Source organism: Humulus lupulus, chromosome 2 (assembly GCF_963169125.1).
Source record: "Humulus lupulus chromosome 2, drHumLupu1.1, whole genome shotgun sequence".
Taxonomy (NCBI): domain Eukaryota; kingdom Viridiplantae; phylum Streptophyta; class Magnoliopsida; order Rosales; family Cannabaceae; genus Humulus; species Humulus lupulus.
In genome coordinates this window covers 120252500-120272176 of record NC_084794.1, presented here as the reverse complement: position 1 = coordinate 120272176, position 19677 = coordinate 120252500, and the positions used below count along the sequence as shown (strand labels likewise).

The 19677-nt window shown below is 37.5% G+C and overlaps 2 protein-coding genes across 2 annotated transcripts; one reads left to right on the top strand and one right to left on the bottom strand.

The window, feature by feature from the left end:
• Positions 1–13271: 13271 nt before the first annotated feature.
• On the top strand, positions 13272–14656 carry LOC133818430 (eukaryotic translation initiation factor 1A). Its single transcript, XM_062251292.1, has 2 exons — positions 13272–13427; positions 13969–14656. The coding sequence occupies exon 2, from the start codon at positions 13991–13993 to the stop codon at positions 14426–14428; it is 438 nt and encodes a 145-aa protein (XP_062107276.1). The 5' UTR covers positions 13272–13427; positions 13969–13990; the 3' UTR covers positions 14429–14656.
• Positions 14657–14963: 307 nt separating this feature from the next.
• On the bottom strand, positions 14964–18212 carry LOC133818429 (protein IQ-DOMAIN 33). The gene is made up of 6 exons (XM_062251291.1): positions 17680–18212; positions 17032–17466; positions 16650–16847; positions 15990–16103; positions 15505–15876; positions 14964–15325 (listed from the first exon to the last, which is right to left on the bottom strand). The coding sequence occupies exons 1-6, from the start codon at positions 17749–17751 to the stop codon at positions 15293–15295; spliced, it is 1224 nt and encodes a 407-aa protein (XP_062107275.1). The 5' UTR covers positions 17752–18212; the 3' UTR covers positions 14964–15292.
• Positions 18213–19677: the final 1465 nt, after the last annotated feature.

Sequence of the window (19677 nt, the reverse complement as noted above, 5' to 3'; positions counted from 1 at the left end):
TGTCGACAGATGCGGCCAGGAGGGATAGGTTCGTGCGGGGACTGAATGTTATGATCGCCCGCGATGTGAATATTACCTTGGATCTAGAAACTACCACTTATGGCCAAGCGGTAGACAAGGCCCTTACTGCTGAGGGGTCGAAGACCAGATTTGGAAGGATAGTGCTATTAGGCGCGATGCCAGGAGGACAGTGCCTCCTTTTGTTGGGTTCAGTCATGGTGGTGGTTCTAGTGAGCAGAAGAGGAAGGCCCCAGATTCCTTTGTTCCTCCCAGCTTAGACAGGAGGGCATGGGGTGCTTCTACTAGCCGTCAGGGTGGCAGTGATAACTGGAGGAGTTTTCCTATGTGTCCGCGGTGCAGGCGTCGACACCAGGGTGAGTGCAGGATCAGGGCCTGCTTTGTTTGTGGGAGCGCCAGCCATCTGAAGAGGGATTGCCCTCAAGTTAAGAAGGAGGAGCAGAAGCCGAGTGACAGTCTTGCTCCTGCTAGGGTATTCACTTTGACACATACTGAGGCGGAGGCTAGCCCCTCAGTTGTGACAGGTCAGATCTCTAGTGCTGGTTCTTTGTATACTGCATTGTTTGATTCAGGGGCTACCCATTCATTTGTATTTGCCAGGGTGATAGATTAGCTTTGTAGACCTAGTGGTGTGTATGCTAGGGGATTCCAGACTTTGTTGCCAACATGAGAATTGGTAGTCTCTAGGAAGTGGATTAGAGCATTACCAGTAAAGGTAGATGGTAGGGAGCTGTCTATTGATTTGATTGAGCTGGAGATGGATGACTTTGATGTGATTCTAGGAATGGATTGGTTATCCAAGTATGGGGCAACGATTGACTGCAAGCGCAGAATGGTAACTTTTGAAAGGTACCCTTTGTGTTTGTGGGGTCAGCTAATGGACCGCGTGTACCAATGATTTTAGCCTTAAGGGCTAGGGACCTGATGCAGGAAGGTTGCATAAGATTCCTGGCAAGCATTGTGGATACTTCTTGGGTGGTGTCGGTTGGACCGGGTGAGACTAGATTGGTGTGTGAGTTCCCGAATTTGTTTCCAGCAGATCTACCGGGGTTGCCGCCACAGCGGGAGATTGACTTTGTTATAGAATTGGTACCAGGAGCGGAGCCAGTATCTAGGACACCTTATAGAATGGCTCTGGCAGAGCTAAAGGAGTTGAAGATTCAGTTGCAGGAGTTACTTGATTTGGGGTTCATCAGACCAAGTTTCTCGCCATGGGGTGCTCCAGTGTTGTTCATTAAGAATAAGGATGGGTCCCTTAGGATGTGTATTGATTATAGGGAGCTGAACAAGTTAACCATTAAGAACAAGTATCCACTGCCTAGGATCGACGATTTATTTGATCAGCTACAGGGAAGAACAGTGTTTTCCAAGATAGATCTTCGGTCAGGTTACCATCAGCTAAGGATTAAAGAGGAGGACATACCAAAGACCGCTTTCCGGACGAGGTATGGACACTATGAATTTATGGTTATGTCCTTTGGATTAACCAATGCCCCAGCAGCTTTCATGGACATGATGAATAGGGTTTTCAAGGATTATCTGGACAAGTTTGTGATAGTATTCATCGAGGAAATTCTAGTGTACTCCCAGTCAGAGGCAGAGGACGAGCAACATTTGCGGTTGGTTCTACAACGGTTGAAAGAGCATAAGTTATATGCTAAGTTCAGTCAGTGTGAGTTCTGGTTGCCACAAGTTACATTTCTGGGCCATATCGTCAGTAAGGAGGGGATTCTGGTTGACCCAAGTAAGATTGAGGCGGTCAGAGATTGGCCTAGACTGAGCAATGTTCCTGAAATGAGAAGCTTTCTGGGATTAGTAGGGTATTATCGGCGGTTTGTTGAGGGGTTCTCCAGAATAGCTACACGAAGAAGACAAGGTATGTCTGGACGGATAGGTGTGAGAACAGTTTTAAGGAACTGAAGCGGCGACTGATTACTGCGCCAGTGTTAAGCTTGCCGACATAGAATGAAAAGTTTGTGGTCTACTGTGATGCATCTAGGCAGGGTTTGGGGTGCGTGTTGATGCAAGCTGGTAAGGTGATAGCCTATGCATCGAGACAGTTGAAGGAATATGAGCAAAGATATCCTACGCATGACCTGGAGTTGGCAGCGGTGGTGTTTGCACTTAAGATTTGGAGGCATGATCTTTATGGTGAGAAGTGCAAGATATACACCGACCATAAGAGCCTAAAGTATTTCTTTACACAGAAGGACCTGAATATGCGCCAGAGGCAGTGGCTGGAATTGGTTAAGGATTATGATTGTGATATCCTTTACCATCCTGGGAAGGCTAATGTAGTGGCTGATGCATTGAGTCGGAAGGGCCCAGGGCAGTTGTTTAGCTCAAGGCAAATATCTGATAAGTTGCTGAGGAGATGACCAGAGCAGGTATAGAGTTGGTGGTTGGTCAGTTGGCCAACATCACTCTTCAGTCTACACTCCTTGAGAGGATCAAGGAAGCGCAGGGGAAAGATTCCCAGCTGCGAGGTCATAGGGAGAGTGCCTTAGTTGGAGCGACTAAGGACTTTTCCATCTTAGAGATGGGGTTACTGAAGTACAAGGGTTGGATCTGTGTTCCGATGGATACTGATATCCGGCGAGAGATCTTGGATGAATCGTATACCACTCCCTATTCTTTGCACCCGAGTACGACAAAGATGTACCAGGACTTGAAAGCTCTATATTGGTGGTCGGGCATGAAGAGGGATGTGGTGGATTATGTGTCAAAGTGCTTAACTTGTCAGCAGGTTAAGGATGAGCACCAGAGGCCAGCAGGGTTGTTGCAGCCTTTGGGGATTCCAGAATGGAAGTGGGAAGATATTACTATGGACTTCGTAGTTGGCTTACCGAGAACTGTGGGTCAACATGACTCAGTGTGGGTGATTGTGGATAGGTATACCAAGTCCGCCCACTTTTTGCCTGTTAGGACAACTTATATTGTGGAGCAATATACAGAGTTGTATGTGAAGGAGATTGTTCGACTTCATGGGGCTCTGAGGTCGATAGTGTCGAACAGAGACCCCACCTTCACCTCCAAGTTTTGGGAGAGTCTGCAGAAAGCTATGGGCACGCAGTTACGGTTTAGTATCGCTTATCATCCTCAGACAAATGGGCAGTATGAGAGGACGATTCAAATATTGGAGGATCTGTTGCGAGCCTGTGTGCTTGATTTTGGGGGATCGTGGAGTAAGTATCTCCCTTTGATCGAGTTCTCGTACAACAACAGTTATCAGGCGACCATTGGTGTGGCTCCGTACAAGATGCTTTTGTTAGGAAAATATTGTTTTGCCTCAATGAAAATGATTATAATATTACAACTCTATGCAATAATATTACAAGTAAATATAGATTGATTAAATAAGGTTACAACTCTATAACTGAAAATACAAATAAACTAAAGAAAGGAAGAAGATGATGATGAAGAAGAGAATAGTGAGAATACAACTCTAAGCAAAAGATTACAAGTAAAATAAAGTGTTTAGACCAAATGAAAAGATTACAACTCTTAAACAAAATATACAAGTAAATAGAACAAGAGAATAAGAAGAAAAGAAATAGAATAAAAAGAAGAACAGAAACACAATCAAACTCTCACTTACACAACCTAAGTGAAGAGGATTGGGGATCACCAACTTGAACAAGGTTTAAAACCTTTGTCCAAAAGCTTATTTCCCCCTAACTCAAGCACTAAGGGATCTCTCTCAGATATTGGAAAAGCTTTCTGGAATTATCAAGCCTCAAGGTGTTTCTAGCCAAGTGCTCTAGTGGATAGAAAAGTTGTGTCTTACAAGTGAGCTATAGGCTCCTATTTATAGAGTTTAGAGACACCCTTTGAATTTCAAATTCCACCAACCCCCATGGCTGTTACCAATGTTTAATTAGATTAATATGGAATTAAAAAAGAGATTTGGGAGTTATTTGGGTTTTTTGAGCCGTTCAACAAAGATTGCAAAAACTGAAAATTTGGTCAGTTTTGGCCTGTGGCCACGGCCAGAGACATTAGTGGCTGTGGCCACTGGTCTCTGACCCACAGGGTGCGGCCACTGAATGTTGGTGGCCGCGGCCACTAACCAGATTCAGCACAAAAAATGTGCTGTTTTTCCAAACGGTTCCAAACCCTCCCAAATGATTTTGTAACTCCCAAAACCCATTATTGGGGTTAAAATCATATCTCTAACAGCCATATCACATATGGCTTTATGAAATTCATCTCAATATTGTGTAACAACAATTTACACAATAAAGGGTAATATTTGGAGGTTACAAATTTGTAACACCAAATATGTTACATTATTTGGATATATCTCATATATCTAAATATTGTAACTCTCTATTATATGTTACAATAGTGACACACTTTGTCACATTTATTTAATCTAAAACATTATATTATAATATAATGTAACAGCTTTATGGAAGGAAGTGTAGATCACCTATCCATTGGGATGAGACAGGTGAGAGGAGGTATCTGGGTCCAGAGATGGTTCAGAGGACCAATGAGGCAATTGAGAAGATTAGAGCGCGTATGCTCGCCTCCTAGAGTCGACAGAAAAGTTATTCACACCTGAAACGCAGGAGCGTGGATTTTCAGGTTGGTGATCATGTGTTCCTTAGGGTTTCACCCATGAGGGGTGTGAAACGGTTTGGTGTTCGGGGCAAGTTGAGCCCCAGGTTTGGTGGCCCCTTTGAGATTTTGGAATGGGTTGGTGAGGTAGCTTACAGATTAGCGATGCCTCCAGCTTTATCAGGGGTTCATGATGTTTTCCATGTATCCATGCTCCGAAAGTATATGTCAGATTCGACGCATGTTCTAAGTTTTGAGAATCTAGAGCTTGATCAGGATTTGTCCTATGAGGAGAAGTCGGTGCAGAATCTTGATCGAAAAGATAAAGTCTTGCGGAGCAAGACTATCGCCTTGGTGAAAGCGCTGTGGAGAAACAGCAAGGTTGAGGAGGCGACGTGGGAACTTGAGACAGAGATGAGGGAGCGGTACCCCGAGTTGTTCAAGTAATTTCGAGGACGGAATTTCTGTAAGGAGGGGATAGTTGTAACGACCCGAATTTGCTAATCGGGCTTAGGGCCTTGATTAGTGCGCCTGGAGGGCAATAAATGATTTGATATGCTAATACGTGGATTTATGTGAATATATGATAATGATGCATGTTTAATTGAGTTAAATGTGCATGTGGGCCCCGTCTGGATATTAGGGGCATAAGTGTGATAAATGTTATATATATGTGATATGTTTGTGCAACACGATCCGAGACAGTCTTAGGGAGCGGTTAGTCTGAGAGTCACAACGGGGTAGAGATTATGACTCGGGATGAGTCGAGGGGTAATTTGGGTACTAGGTGTATTATGGGATTATCGGGACATGAAAATAAATATTTGGAGATATACTTGAGGATAGAATGTCTAGGCGGGAATATTGGGGAAATTTACCATTTTGCCCTCGGAGACGTTTTGGGTACCCCGAGCCTTGAGGTAACCACATAGATTTAAGTGAATAAAACAAAAAGGGAGAATTGTTTAGAAACTTAGAGAAACCGACTTGCACTTCTCTTCTCAACCAAGGATAGCTTTTATTTTCTTCTCTCTTTCACTCTCTAAGGCAAATTCAAAGGGAAACTTTGGGAATCAACTTGAAGGTTTAAGGAGTTCAGCTTGGATTTAGGGAGCTTGGAGCTTGGAGCATAAGGGGGCTGGTTCTAAGGTTTAATTCAGCAAGAGGTAAACTTTAATTATAGTGGTTATGTTTAGAATTGCAGCTGGTTGTTAGAGTATGCATGTTAGCAAGTTTGAATTGTTCTTGAGTGATCTAGTTGGGTTTTGGGGTAGATTTTAATGGGTTTTGATTTTGATACTGAGCTGGAATGATGGTGTTGATTATCTAGGATTGTTAGCTTGGCTTTGGTGAGGATTGGCTTGAAGAAAACACAGGAAAAATGGTGAAAAATATGGGTTTGGAGGTGAGGGTTGCAACCATGGGAGGCCGAGAAGATTCATGCGCGCCACGACGCTTGGTGGGCGCGCCGCGGCCCGTGTGGGTGTCAGTGGGAAGCTAGCTGATAACTCTACAAAATAGAGTTATTTTACCACTTTTTATGTGCTAATTGTTTCTTAATTCTTGAGTTTTTAATTGATTTATTAAGTTTTTAAGTAATTTTGAATTTAGTAGTCCTATCATGATTTTATATAATTTTGTGTGTTTTTATAAGTATTTTGTTGTAAAATGTTAATTGAATTATTATTGTTAAGTTAGTGGTAAAAAAAAAAGTTGTATTATTGAACTTAATTGTAAAATATAAATTAAGTTATAATTAATATTTTCAAAGAATTAAATTGATTTATTTTATAGTTGAAAATATTTTATTATGATTTATTTTATATTTATTTTGTAGGGAATTTATGGTATTTTTTTACTTTAAAAAGTGAGGAAAAGAAGAAATAAAAGTGGTATTTTTGTAATCAAACCCATGTTTCCAGCCTTTGGCCCACGCCAGGCCCAGGCCCATTCCAAGACCTTGTCTCCCAGCTGCTGTAACAACCCAAATCCGCTAATAAGGCTTGAGGGCCTTGATTAGCGTGCCAGGAGGGCATGATGGGATTTATGTGTGATTATTTTATGAATTAAATGCATGGTTATGAGTTAAAGCATGTTATATGACTATTTGTTATCTGAGATGCATGACTATGTATATTAGTATGCATGTAGGCCCGAATCGTGTTAGAAGGGCATAACTGTAATTTTGGCCATGTTGGGCATAACTGCATTGATATCTGATGATTGTTGAGACCACATTGTGATGTGGGTGTATCTGTGATTTGTGACTCGAGGCGATCCCAGTGAGCAGGCTAGCGGAAAGTCTTAGCGGGAATTTATACCCGGCTCGGGGCGAGCCTGGAGGTATGAACAGGAATTCAGAGAAATAGATTGAGATTTATTTTGATGATGGGGGATAATTATTTGGTGATTTATCAGGTATTGGGAAGCAACGGGAAAATATTAGAGACACTTGAGGATTAGCGGGAATTGGGTAAATGACTAAAATGGCCCTACTTGGGTAAAAGAGTTTAGAATTAATAGGGAGGGCATTTTGGTCAATTGGCTTTTGAAGATAGAATAAATAAGGCTTTATACACTTAGTGGATTTTGTAGAATAGAGTAAAGGGGCTGAAAAAGAAAGGAAAAAGGAAAGAAAGAAAAGAGAGAAAACTGATGGGTTTTCTAAGGGATCGATTTGGGGGTTCTAGCACCTCTTCTCTTCACTTTTCTTGAGGTCAAGCTCAGTGGGGAGCTAGGATAGGCTGAGCATCAAGAATCTTAAGGTCACACTTGAAGACTTGGCAAGGATTAGCAAGAACATCTGAAACTTGAGGTAAGTTCTTGAGGATTTCAGTTTTAGGGCTTTACTGGTTTTGAGCTGTGTTTTTGAGCTAAATGGATGGGACTTTTGGGGAAAAGCAGGTCAAGCTTTGATGATGATCAAGCTAAGGAGGCCTAGGGTTGAATCAAGGTCGAAATTGCATTAATGGTATGATTTCTAAGACTCTATCTTTGTGGTTTACATGAATTTCTGGTTTAGGGTTGTTCATGGTAGATTTTGAGTTGTTGGGTTGCTTGAGCTTGGGATTGAGTTCTTGGGATGCTTGGGATGAGTGTGAGGTGTGTATAAGTTTGTTTTTGGGCTTGGGAAAGACTTGGACAAGTTTGGAGTTGAAATGAGAGAAGAAAATCGCAAGAAGCGATTTTTGGTTTTGGTTGCCTGCAACTAGCGCTACAGCGCTAGTCTTTGGGCGATGTAGCGCTAGGCCTTCTTTCTGGGGAGGTGCTGATTCTGCTTGTAGCGCTATAGCGCTCTCTTTTGAGCGCTGTAGCGCTACCCTGCGCCCAGAATGGGGTTTTTGGGCTATTTGTGAGGGATTTTGACCTAGGGTTCGGGGTTCGACTCCGCCACCTTGTTTTGTGGATCTAGGACTTCCCGGGGGGCTCGGGATTGGTCCCGAGGCTAGGTTTTCGGACTTGGGGTTCGGTGTTGACTTTGACCTATGTTTGTGCCTAGGTGTGCGTTAAGGTTCGAGTGGGATCGTGCTCAAGGAGTCAGGTGATTTTAACTATCGAATTGTCAGGTAAGAAAACTATAACACCCGTAGGATAGGGCATGGGCCCATAGTATGATTGCGGGGCGCGGCCCTATATTGCATCACATGTTAGGGTGCAGACTTAAATGAATTAATATTTGATTGCATGTTGTTGTGTTATATTATATGTGTGATTATAATGGAATGAACGGCAAGGGCCGAGAGCGGCGTAGGCCGGGTACGGCAGCGGGGCCGGAAGTAACACCTAGCACATGGGATGCTATAGTCAGGGCGGGGCCCGGTGGATACATGTGTTATGCTATATTCAGGGTGGGACCCAAGGGATACATGAGTTATCCTCGCGGTGAGAACCGAAACCCCAAGCTTTGGTAAGGCTTCTGGGGCGGCATGGCCGTGTTTGCTTAGTCTAGTGGTTGACTTGTTTATATGTGGATTATCTGTTATGATAAATGGTATAAATTGCATATGTTATGTTCTGCATGAGTTTTCTTGCTGGGCTTCGGCTCACGGGTGCTTTGTGTTGCAGGTAAGGGCAATGACTGAGTCAACCAACCATGAGTATGGAGAGCGTGAAGCGACGCGTACATGTTTGGCCTGCCCGACTGCTTTGGTTGGGGGTTTCTTTGAAAATGGCTGTAATAATCTATGATTTTATGATTTATCAACTGTAAACTTATGTCAAGATGTAAATAGTTTTCAAATCTTATTTTGGGATCCCAAATGCTTAATACTAGCAGTTTTAAATGAAACGACGCATTTTCTAAGATTACAACCTTAAATTTTAATTAGTCACACTTTTGTCTCAAAACCTCGGTTAGCGAGTTCATTGCACACTATTTTGTCTTAAAAATCACTTAGTAACGGCTCTAAGGAAGTAGGGCGTTACAGCTGCCACCTCACGCCCAAGGCTGCTCAAAGCTCCACTTGCCAGCCGTACGGACAAGCATCACCAGCCATCAACGCCAGCTGTCGCCTCTAGCCTTCTCTCTGCCTTCACCAATTTTCCTTCAGCAGCCAGCAACGTCAACCACGCCTAATTCAAATGCCTCTTCCTCCTATTGCACCCGAGCCAGCTGTCAGCTCCTCAACCCAAACGCCTGAAGCTCCAGCTGCCAACATCACACCAAGCTTCAGCCTTCATTCAGCCATCCTGAGCCCGCCCAAGACTGCATGAGTTTCCTTTGGGCCTGCCTCTTCCCAGCTTGCATATATGCCAAACCACTCCAGCAATTCCGGCCCAGCATTCCTCCTCAGCAGCAAGGCCCACGCCTGCTTCTCCTTCCAGGCCCACCATAGCCCAAATGGCCCAAACCGCCCTAAGACAGCCAAGCTGCCAACATAGCCACCAAAAGACCAAAAAGTCACATTTTTCTTCCCAATATTTTTCTTCTTTTCACTCAAATATCAATTCACTCTTCCCTATTTTTTTTTACCTAAGTAAACATTCCTAATTCATTTTTTTACCCTAGCTTTTCACTAATCTTTTACCTAACCAAACATTTCATATTTCCAATACTCTTACACTTACTCTATTTATCCTACCACTTCTCAACGCAATTAAAGTAATCAATTTATTTATTTTAATTTGATTAATTTAATCTCCATATTTTGCTTATAAATAGAGTCTTGTAAGACCATTTGGGGAGCTCTTCTTCTTCATCTTTTCAACCTCTTCTACACTTCATATTTTTCTCTCTTCTTTTCACTATTTTCTCTACCATTTTCATCTTTTGAAGAGCATGTCAAGTATGTTATTTTGTAATTTTTATTTCAATCTAGTTATGAGCTTCTAATCTTTTTCAAAGATTATTAAGATGATGATGAAGCAAAATGTAACTAGATAGTATTTTTTTGATTGTATGTTGATTTCCCATTTGTGCAACATTGTTTATGGATTTTTCTATCAAAGATATGCATTTTTCATCTATTATTGATTGTTAAAGCATATTACACTTAGTTCTTCATTATGCAAAAATATGATATTCTTTGATTAAATGTTTTTCATTAAATTGTTCACATCTAATTCTTAGAGCATAAGTATCATATTTTGCCTAAACATAATCTCTTTGATTTTTTGTAGTTTCATTAGGTTGTAACACAACTAATGCTTAGAAATTATATCTTATATAAGTGAAGAAAAATCCTACATTTTCGGAAATAACTTGTGCTTGAATAGAAAATGTATTTTGAAAAAAGTATAGTGTGATTTATTTCAACTATATCTAAACTTGGGAATCAATATACTTATAAATACTATTGAACTTGCATTTTGTGGATTCTAATATCTTAATAATCTTATTTTACTTATCTCATTTGAAAACCATTTTTCTATTTAATCTTATATCTTTTTATTACTTGTCTTTTATTTTTCTAAAACAAAATCTCATCAAATATTTGGAACTAGGTTAGAATATTCTTGCTTTGTTTGAAATAGTTTCTTTTGATGTTAGTCAACTCTCATGGGTTCGACCTCGTATTTACATGAACATTATATTCCGAAACGATTCGTGCACTTGCGAGTTTAAATATTAAAACACCCTCTTTTGGGATTCAACACTAACCGCGGCGCTTGTGGGAAAGGCCGCGACCCTTAGAGCTAATTTGCATTTTTAAGGGTGTTTAGGTTTGGGAATTTAATGGTTAGGACCCGAGATGGGTTTTATCACCTGGATGGATAGAATTCAAGGTCCCGGAGGTTAGGGTTATGGCTCGAAGTTATTTATTGGATTAGAACTTGATGGATGGATATTGTTAATGTGTTGTGACTAGGGTTTCGGCGAGGCTCAAGTTAGAGGACTGTGCTCGGGGCATCGGTGCTCAGAAAGCTCGGAACTCAGGTAAGAAAACCCTTGTTCCCATAGAGCTTGTGTGTAGGGCTGAGCCCATTGTGTTTGATTAGAATTGATATGCAGGGCCAAGCCCAATATGTTAGAACTACGGGGCGTAGCCCTTAAACTGATTATGCTAGAATTCTGTACTTGCTTGTTATACTATGTATGTTATTATGTGAATGATCGGCAAGAGCTGGGAACGGTGTAGGCCGAGAACGGTGAAGGGCCGGGAACGGCGTTGGGCACGTTGAGTGCAAGGCCGAGAAGGACAAGGGGCCGGGAGCAGCGTTGAGCACGTGGAGTGCGAGTTGCCAGGGTGAGTCCCTAAAAGGATACCTGAGATATCCTCACGACGTGGTCCGCGAACCCAGGGCTTGGTAAATGCCTGGGATGGCTAGGGCGTATGTGTTTAGCCCATTGGTGGCCTATTTATATGCTTGTTGTATGTGTTGCATATGTTATCTGTTTATGGGTTTTCTTGTTGGGCTTCGGCTCACAGATGCTCTGTGGTGCAGGTAAGGGTAAAGAGAAGATCAACCAATCATAAGTACAGCAGGCGTGAGGCGGCGTGTACATGTTTGGCCAGCCTGGCTGCCAGCCAAAGGATTTTGGGAGATGCTTGTAAATGAACTTAGATTTTGTCGTTTAGCCAACTTGGCTCTATTTTTATGTTGTGAATATTTCTAAGCTGTATTTTGGAATCCCAGGTGTCAACTTTTATGATTTTCAATATTATGGAGTAAATTCTAAATTTGTCCTCTGTGTATGGTTTAATTACACTATTTGACTTAAAATCTCGATTAGCGAGTTATAAGCACGTTTTTAAACTCACCTGTAACAGCTCTAGGAAGTAGGGCGTTACAATTCATCTCCAACACTTTTTATATAATGTTGTATCTACCCTTTTCTTCTAAACGTTTCATACCCAAAATTATAGAAATAATTATCACTTTATATATATATATATTTTTATATAAAAAGAAAGTGACAAATTTGAGTTTGGAAAGAATGATAAAAAAAATGATGCCATGACGCAATATATCTTAAAAAATTTAAAACTAACTTGCACATATTTTAATTTATTGTCATTGTTAGTGTTAATATACATTTATTATTCTGTTAATATAACGAAAGGTTGTATTTATAAAATATTTTTTTCACCAAAGTAATAAAGTCACTATGTATAATAAATATTGTAAAGATTTACCTTTATATTATCTCAATACATAAATAAAATATTTAATTAAGTATATTTTTTAATTATTAGGTGACAAAATATTGGTGTATAATACATTATTTATTTAATTTATTATATGAAAGTAATTTGGTCCAATAAATATAATTTATGATAAAAATAGTAATTTTTTGACAATATAAAAATAGAAATTTGCACATAAAACAAATTAATATACAAGATAATAATAATAATTTGATTAAAATTAAATTTATATGACTAAGGGTGTTTTGGTCAAAATAATATTAATTTTATTCTATTCCATAATATACCAAATATAACCATCCTTATTAAGTTATTCATTCCAAAGTACTTACCAAACAAAAAAAATAAAAATTTCATTTCATTCTATTCCTATTTTTATTTCATTCCATCCTATTCCTATTTTTATTTTACTCCTATTACCATTACCATTACAAATTTATTTTGAAACAAGACGCCACTTATACTATGCTATATATATATTTATAAGGATGAGGACGTTACAAATATTTTTAATAAATATTAAATGATTATTTATTGAAAATTTATTTTTATATGAATTTGCATCTTTATTTCAAATATATCATTTATTAATTTTTTTGTGCTAAATTTTATACTATATTTGCATCTTACATTAGACCTCTAAGGCATCATCTATTGTAAGTATTTTTAAAGAAGAAAGAAGCATTAAACGAAATGGTATTGCGATAGTACAATAATAAAAAAAAATATGGAGGAAAAAGAAGAAAACTTAATGAAATTAATCATGAACGTTGCTTGCTAAGACTATCTTGGTTTTTTTTTTTTTTTTGAGCATGGACTATCTTGGTTCTTTTGAGTTTTGATAATGACTTATTTTTTGCAAGATTTGTATCAATTTGAGTAAACTCTTCTGTTTCTTTCATTTCTTTAAATATTTTTTAATGGAAATATAGTATTAAAAAAGCCATATAGATTTTTAAATTATAATAAGATGCCATATTGTTTGCAAAATTTGAAAAACCCCATATTTATGAAAACATTCCCGAAATATTGGTAGTTGTATAGTCAGATGGGCCTTATAGTTTGGGCCGAGTTAAGCCCAAGAGGAGTGTTCAGATTCCACAAGGAAGGATCCCGAGGGGCGGTGTGTGTGGTACAAAAGAAGGCAAAGCTATCGCCCGAGCTTCATTTGCAACTTCATCGTTCATTCCTTCCACACTCCTCTTTTCTAATCCCCTTTTTCTTCTTCAACCTTCGCCTTTTCGCACGCTAACAGAGGTATTATTCTATTTTCTTTTTCTTTCTTTTGCATTTATTTTATTACTTTTCCTCATAATCTAGGGTTTTACTTTGTTCCGATTCATCATAGCAAATTGCTTAGTCGTTTTATTCTATTTCATTTTTTCGCTGCTTATATTGTATTTCTGCTTCTTTGGTTTTATTAATTTTGGCATAATCGGTAAGAAATTGGTGTATGGTGATTTAAGGTTTTCTAATTTTCAAGGTGCAATTTCATTGCGATCGTTCTCTTTGCATGTTGAATTAAAACTCAAAATAATATGTATTTTTCTGACTGAATTGATTCTGATTCATGTTTCCATCAATAGTTAAGCAGAATCGGTCTCTGTTATTTTTGAATTATTTCTTAAAAACACGGTGATTATTTGTTTTATATGTTTATTTATTTGCTTGAAGAATTCAATGAATACGGTGTCAGTTAATTTCACATCATGATTTTCATTTTTCGTGAGATTGTTGATTTGTTCTCCAATTTAGATATATTTTTTCTGATTTGTTAATTATTTATTTATTTATCTAGGGAAAGTAAATAATTACTCAACATGCCGAAGAACAAGGGAAAGGGAGGAAAGAACAGGAAGAGAGGAAAGAATGAAGCTGATGACGAAAAGCGTGAGCTTGTCTTCAAGGAAGATGGGCAGGAATATGCCCAAGTTCTAAGAATGCTTGGTAATGGTCGGTGCGAAGCTATGTGCATCGACGGGACTAAACGGCTCTGCCATATCCGAGGAAAAATGCACAAGAAAGTTTGGATTGCGGCAGGAGACATTATACTCGTTGGTCTCAGAGACTATCAGGATGACAAAGCTGATGTGATCCTCAAGTACATGCCCGATGAGGCTAGGCTTCTCAAGGCTTATGGTGAGCTGCCTGAGAATACCCGTCTTAATGAGGGCATTGCTGGGGGTCTTGAGGATGAAGACGAGGGTGCTGGTGATGATTACATCGAGTTCGAGGATGAAGATATCGACAAGATATAGAGAAAATAAATTTTCATTTATGTTGGGATTGAAGTTTTATGCTGGTTTTCATCAAAACAAACAAGGTGCGGTAAAATGGCCCTTGATAGTGTGTTATAAAGGAGCATCATTTATTTTGGCATCTCATAAAAGAAGATTTGAATCATTAGGTTCTGTACAGGCCTTGATCGATGTTAACATCTTTTCTCAACTTATATATGAATTTCTATCTGCAAAGTTTGGCTGTTATTTTTGTGTATCCAATCAATTTTAAAATGGCTGAGTGACACATTGTATGTGTTGGTGTTATTTAATATTGCTGTGTTTTGAAGTAATATGTTGAACTTTTTAATCTTGTCGACGTTGCTAACATGTACTCAGACCAATACAATCGTCGTTGTGAAGAACGAAGAGAACCTCTATTTGCCGCAGCTCTTCCCATTATCATGAATTTCTAAACCAATGTTTTGTTGCTGTCTGTAATGACGGCAAATCATTTTGTGGGATTTCCGATTCATTAATCAATGCTTGTTTGACAAATTTAGAACGCTACTAGTAGCATAGAATACCTTGCACACTTTATACACTTTCCAACCTTATCAAACCCTGGTCAATTATAGTTAATAGAGAGGCATGAAAGATCCTTAACTGCATACGCCTTAGATCTTCCTACACCATGTAATGTTCTTTATGATTTACAGAGACGCAATAAATGTTGTAGTTCATAACGTTTAACTAGGTAATACAGTTATATTAGGAAGTCCACGCGAAAGCATTTCAAGTGGCAAGAAAACTTATTCACAAATTTGGATAAGATGAGCAATTAATAAGCTGAGGGTATTCCACAAGATTTTCCCTACTTATTCTGCTTGGTGCCTCTGTCTTTTATATTCCCTTGGATGATCCTTCTTTTTTTACCTGTAAAGATGTGAAAACAGCAGTCATTTTCATCTAGTAGAAGTTAGAATTTTTATCATACCAGAGGAATAATGGTAAGCTTTCTCTAACACAGGAATTTTCCCTGAGGTTAATGAGCCTCCTCATTTTGTAACGAGTTGAGTATGGTATGCAATTGAAATACAGTAGAAAATTCCTACCTTGGTATATTCTTTTTGGCACTGATTGCTTGGCACCGTTTTGCGCCTTGATACAGTTCTTGGGTTCTTTCTGTTTCTAGCTGGCTTGAAACCATCTCTCTCGTTTGCTGATTTTACTAAGAGATTATCAAACGATAGAGACACTTCATTTGAACCACAGCTCTCTTTCTCTTCTCCTGCTATATCGAAAAATCTATTGTTGGTTCTGATTTGGTTTCTGTATATTGAATCCACCTCTGGTTTATTCACACGGCTTTCAACCGAGGAGCTCTCTGGTAGGCGGGTTGCCATCCATCGTTCTAGCCAGCTCCAACCCATGTGGGGTTCTTTGCCATTTGATTTCATCTCTTTCTTCTTGGAGCAGATTCTTAGCTATACACAAGAATCAGGTTGACATTTTCATGTCACAGCCAACAAAGATAATAAATAATGAAAAAGTTTTTGAAATTACTCAGTTTGATTCGAAAGAGAAACTTTATGTGTACCTGCTGTGAAAAAGCATAAGCTAGCGCTCTTTCACGCCTTGTGGTTGCCTCTAATCTGTTTTGAATCCTCATTTTGGATATGTTGCTGCTAACAGTGCTATCATCCCAGTCTTCCTGTCAAAATCAATTTACCCAAGTTTATGAACAAATGTGATACTTTTATCTGAAATGAGTACTCAGTCACTTTTGAAGATTTGAAGAAGCGTATACACATTTGACATTATCAAGTTCGTATATTCCTTTTCTGTTAAAAAAAATAAAAATAAAATCGATTAAACTTTCTGTTCTGTTCTCAAGTGGTATATGAATTTCTACTGCAACTTATGTCCTAGTGACAGCTGTGCTAATGTGAAATGAATCTGATGCTATGTAATGTCATAAGAAATCTCACAACAAGAAAAAAAAAAAGAGAAGGGAAAGAAAAATAATGGCATTTGAACTGTCAACAAAGCTTATGATACCAAGAGGAGCTAGACACGGGAATCAGAGTAAAGGATTATAGCAATTACACCAGATGGAAAAATCTAATGTCTAATGTCTACTAATTTGATGATTTAAATCTCAAGTAATAGTTTCCAGTCGCTCACTCTTTGACTATTGATTAATGCAGTACCTTATCAACTAGTTTTCGATTTAGCAAGCAGAAATTATAATGTTTACCTTTATAACTTGATTTCTGAGTTTCTGTTGCATCTGAGGAACAGCATTACGTTCACCTTGAACAGAGAAAGTTTCCACTGAATTTCCTGTTTGAGCTTCAATTGAGGTACCAAGAGACTCCAAATCTGGGCTTCCATTTCCAACTTTATGCTCCTTATTACCACCCCTTAACTCGGTTCCTTCCCTTCGACACCTAGCCTGAAATTCAAGTACTCTTAATGACTTGAACATAGCCAGAATTCCTTGTGTAGTTAAAGCACCACAAAGTGATAACAATTGAAAAAAAAAATATTTGTTCTTTTAATTTATGATCACTGTAATAGAAATATGGGGTTTCTTTAATATGTAGTAAAAATCAATGTTATTGACAGTGTGTAATAACCATAGAGCCTCTAAATGCTGAGTGTATGATTGTTGCTGCTTGTTCCTCTTTCATAACTTTGGAGTCTGAGTGAAGGCTCTGAACTTGTACATCTTGCTTGCTTTCTTCTCCTTGAATTCCTGCCGATATATCTGCACAGTTCTCTGTTAGTGGTTGTGTAACGGTATCTTCAGAGCTCTTAACTGAACCCGAATCATGGTCCCCTTCAAGGACTGAAGTCAGCTGTGAGACTGTAGCTTCAGAGCTATTATATGAAGCTGAATCCTTCTCTGCAATGACTGAGTTCTGCTGGGTGAGAGTGATTGCACTAACCCCAGAGCTCCTGAACGAAGCAGAATCCTCCTCAGCAATGACTGAATTCAACAATTCATCCCCACATAGATATGATCTAACAGAGTTCCATCTTCTCTTTTCCATCATATTGTTTTTGAATCCCTATTAGGATCACACAGAATAACCAAAAAGAAAGTCACTTGAAATGAAATGAAATGCAGAGTGAGTTGAAGAAGTGCATATCACAATATTTTGAAACATACCCAATTCAAGAAATCATTTCCATTACAATCTTACAAACAAAGAATCACTTGAAACAAAATAGTAGTAAAGAGATACTGGCAAGAGAAAATCCATTGAGATTGAGAAACTCACAGTGTCATCAAGAGTCCCAGCAGCCCTGTTTTTTGAGAAGACGCTCCTAGCCAACCCCCTAGTGATACCCATCTATTGTTGGCAAGTTTTCTCAAACAGATTGTCTACAATACTGTTACTACTATTATAAGTCTAAAACTAATCTACAGTGAAAGACCATCCGTCCGGACTAGTTGATGAGATTCTCTAAATTATTTACTGGCAAAAGTTGGAATACTGAAATGACCTCCTCACTCAATTGGAATTAAACAACAAACTAAGCTTTGGCGCCTAATACAACTTTATGAGTAAGAGAAGGTCATTAATATATTTCAATGTGAGGAAAGCCACTTATAAGATAGAGTTAAATAAGAAGATTTGCAAAGTTTAGAGCTGGACATGCACTTTTTGATCATATAAGTAGACTCATAAAAAGTTAATATTAGATAGCTAGGAAGGATGGGGTTTAAGGATCCCTTCTCTTTCTCTTTGATGCATACACTTTTTGCACATGGCTATCAGTGGATTGGCCTCATAAAGTTTGCTTGCTATTGGGGCCATGTCTATTCCTTTCTGGTTACTGCTAGAGTAGTTCCCCCTTTGTATCTCTTTTTTTTATTATTATTTGAAAGCCTATGTAACTCTTTTTAATGGGTTAGTTTCTTGAACATGAAAAAAGGCACATGCCAATAAACCTTTAAAGGTCTGTTTGGATAACCATAGGCCAATGACAAAAGTCATACTCATACTGCTTGATAAAGAAAGTTCTTGAGTTTGTACCCTACGATGCTTATTATTAATCTTATCTCCTTTCCCAAAAGTGGGTTATGTTGAGATATCTCTTTAATTCAATAAAGTCATAAAAAATGAGTACATGTAGAAATAGAAATACTAATCTCTCTAGGAAAAAGTCAAGTTAACATAAATTTCAGTCATACTACGGCCTTTTTTTTTTTAAATATTCCTAATCAATCAATTTAATTTTATTATTATGTATTTTTATATTATACAACTAGAAAATATAGTCGCTTGCGGAGTTTTTTGTAATGATTAAAAATATATGTTTTTAAATATTTTTTGAGAGATTATGTGTAAGAGATTTATTTTCAACCCACTCGTACAACATGCTCTTTATATGTATACTTAAGAGCGTTTTGACTGTAATTTTTTTTCTTCATGATAATGTTCATTATTTAAATTTATATTCATATACAAAAATATATTTTTTTTTTTTATAAAATATCTTTAATTTAAAAAAAAAATCTACAAAAATAGATATGAACATATTATTATAAATAAAAAAAAATTAACATCTTATTTAAATTTAAATTAATAATAGTAAATTAATTAACCACAAATAAATTGATAAAAAATAAGATAGTTATATCAATTTTATTATTTTTTTTTATTTTTTATTTATTTTAAATAATAATAATTAAATAAAATATAAATATATTACAACTCGCAATAGATTATACATCATTGGAGATGGTGGAAAATATTTCAATTAATGATGCTACATAATCTATTTGAAGATTTATCTATTAACTTATACTTAGCAACCACTTCTAACAATCTCAATATCACCCACACAACATAAACATCCAATAACATCTAAAACATGATAGAAAAATAAAGTGAAGATGTTAGAATATCAAGATCAATAATTTAAAATAAAAACTTTAAAGATTAACAAATATTAATAATTGAATAAATACCTAAAATTTAAAGATTAACAAACATTAAAACCCGAGAGGATTGTGTTATCATTAACATATAAATCAATCAAATTTGGATATATGAATTAGAATGCATTGAAAATTGAAATTGAAAGAATTTAGAGAGAAGAAGAGAAAAAAAATTACAGTACAAGAAAATATGAGATTAATAAAGAATGTTTAGAATATATATAGATTCATACAGAAATATTTATCCATATTTAAATAATAATATCTTATAAATACCTCATTTAAATTTAAAAAATTACATTTATTATTATTATAATCTATAAAATAAATA

Excerpts from the sequence above, each read along its gene's own strand:
- LOC133818430 (XM_062251292.1), top strand. The coding sequence starts at position 13,991 with ATGCCGAAGAACAAGGGAAAGGGAGGAAAGAACAGGAAGAGAGGAAAG.
- LOC133818429 (XM_062251291.1), bottom strand. The coding sequence starts at position 17,751 with ATGGGTATCACTAGGGGGTTGGCTAGGAGCGTCTTCTCAAAAAACAGG. Across the intron at positions 16,848-17,031 it reads CAGCATTTAGAGGCTCTATG|GCTAGGTGTCGAAGGGAAGG; the intron begins GTTATTACACAC and ends CTTGAATTTCAG. Across the intron at positions 15,326-15,504 it reads GCCAAAAAGAATATACCAAG|GTAAAAAAAGAAGGATCATC; the intron begins GTAGGAATTTTC and ends ACATCTTTACAG.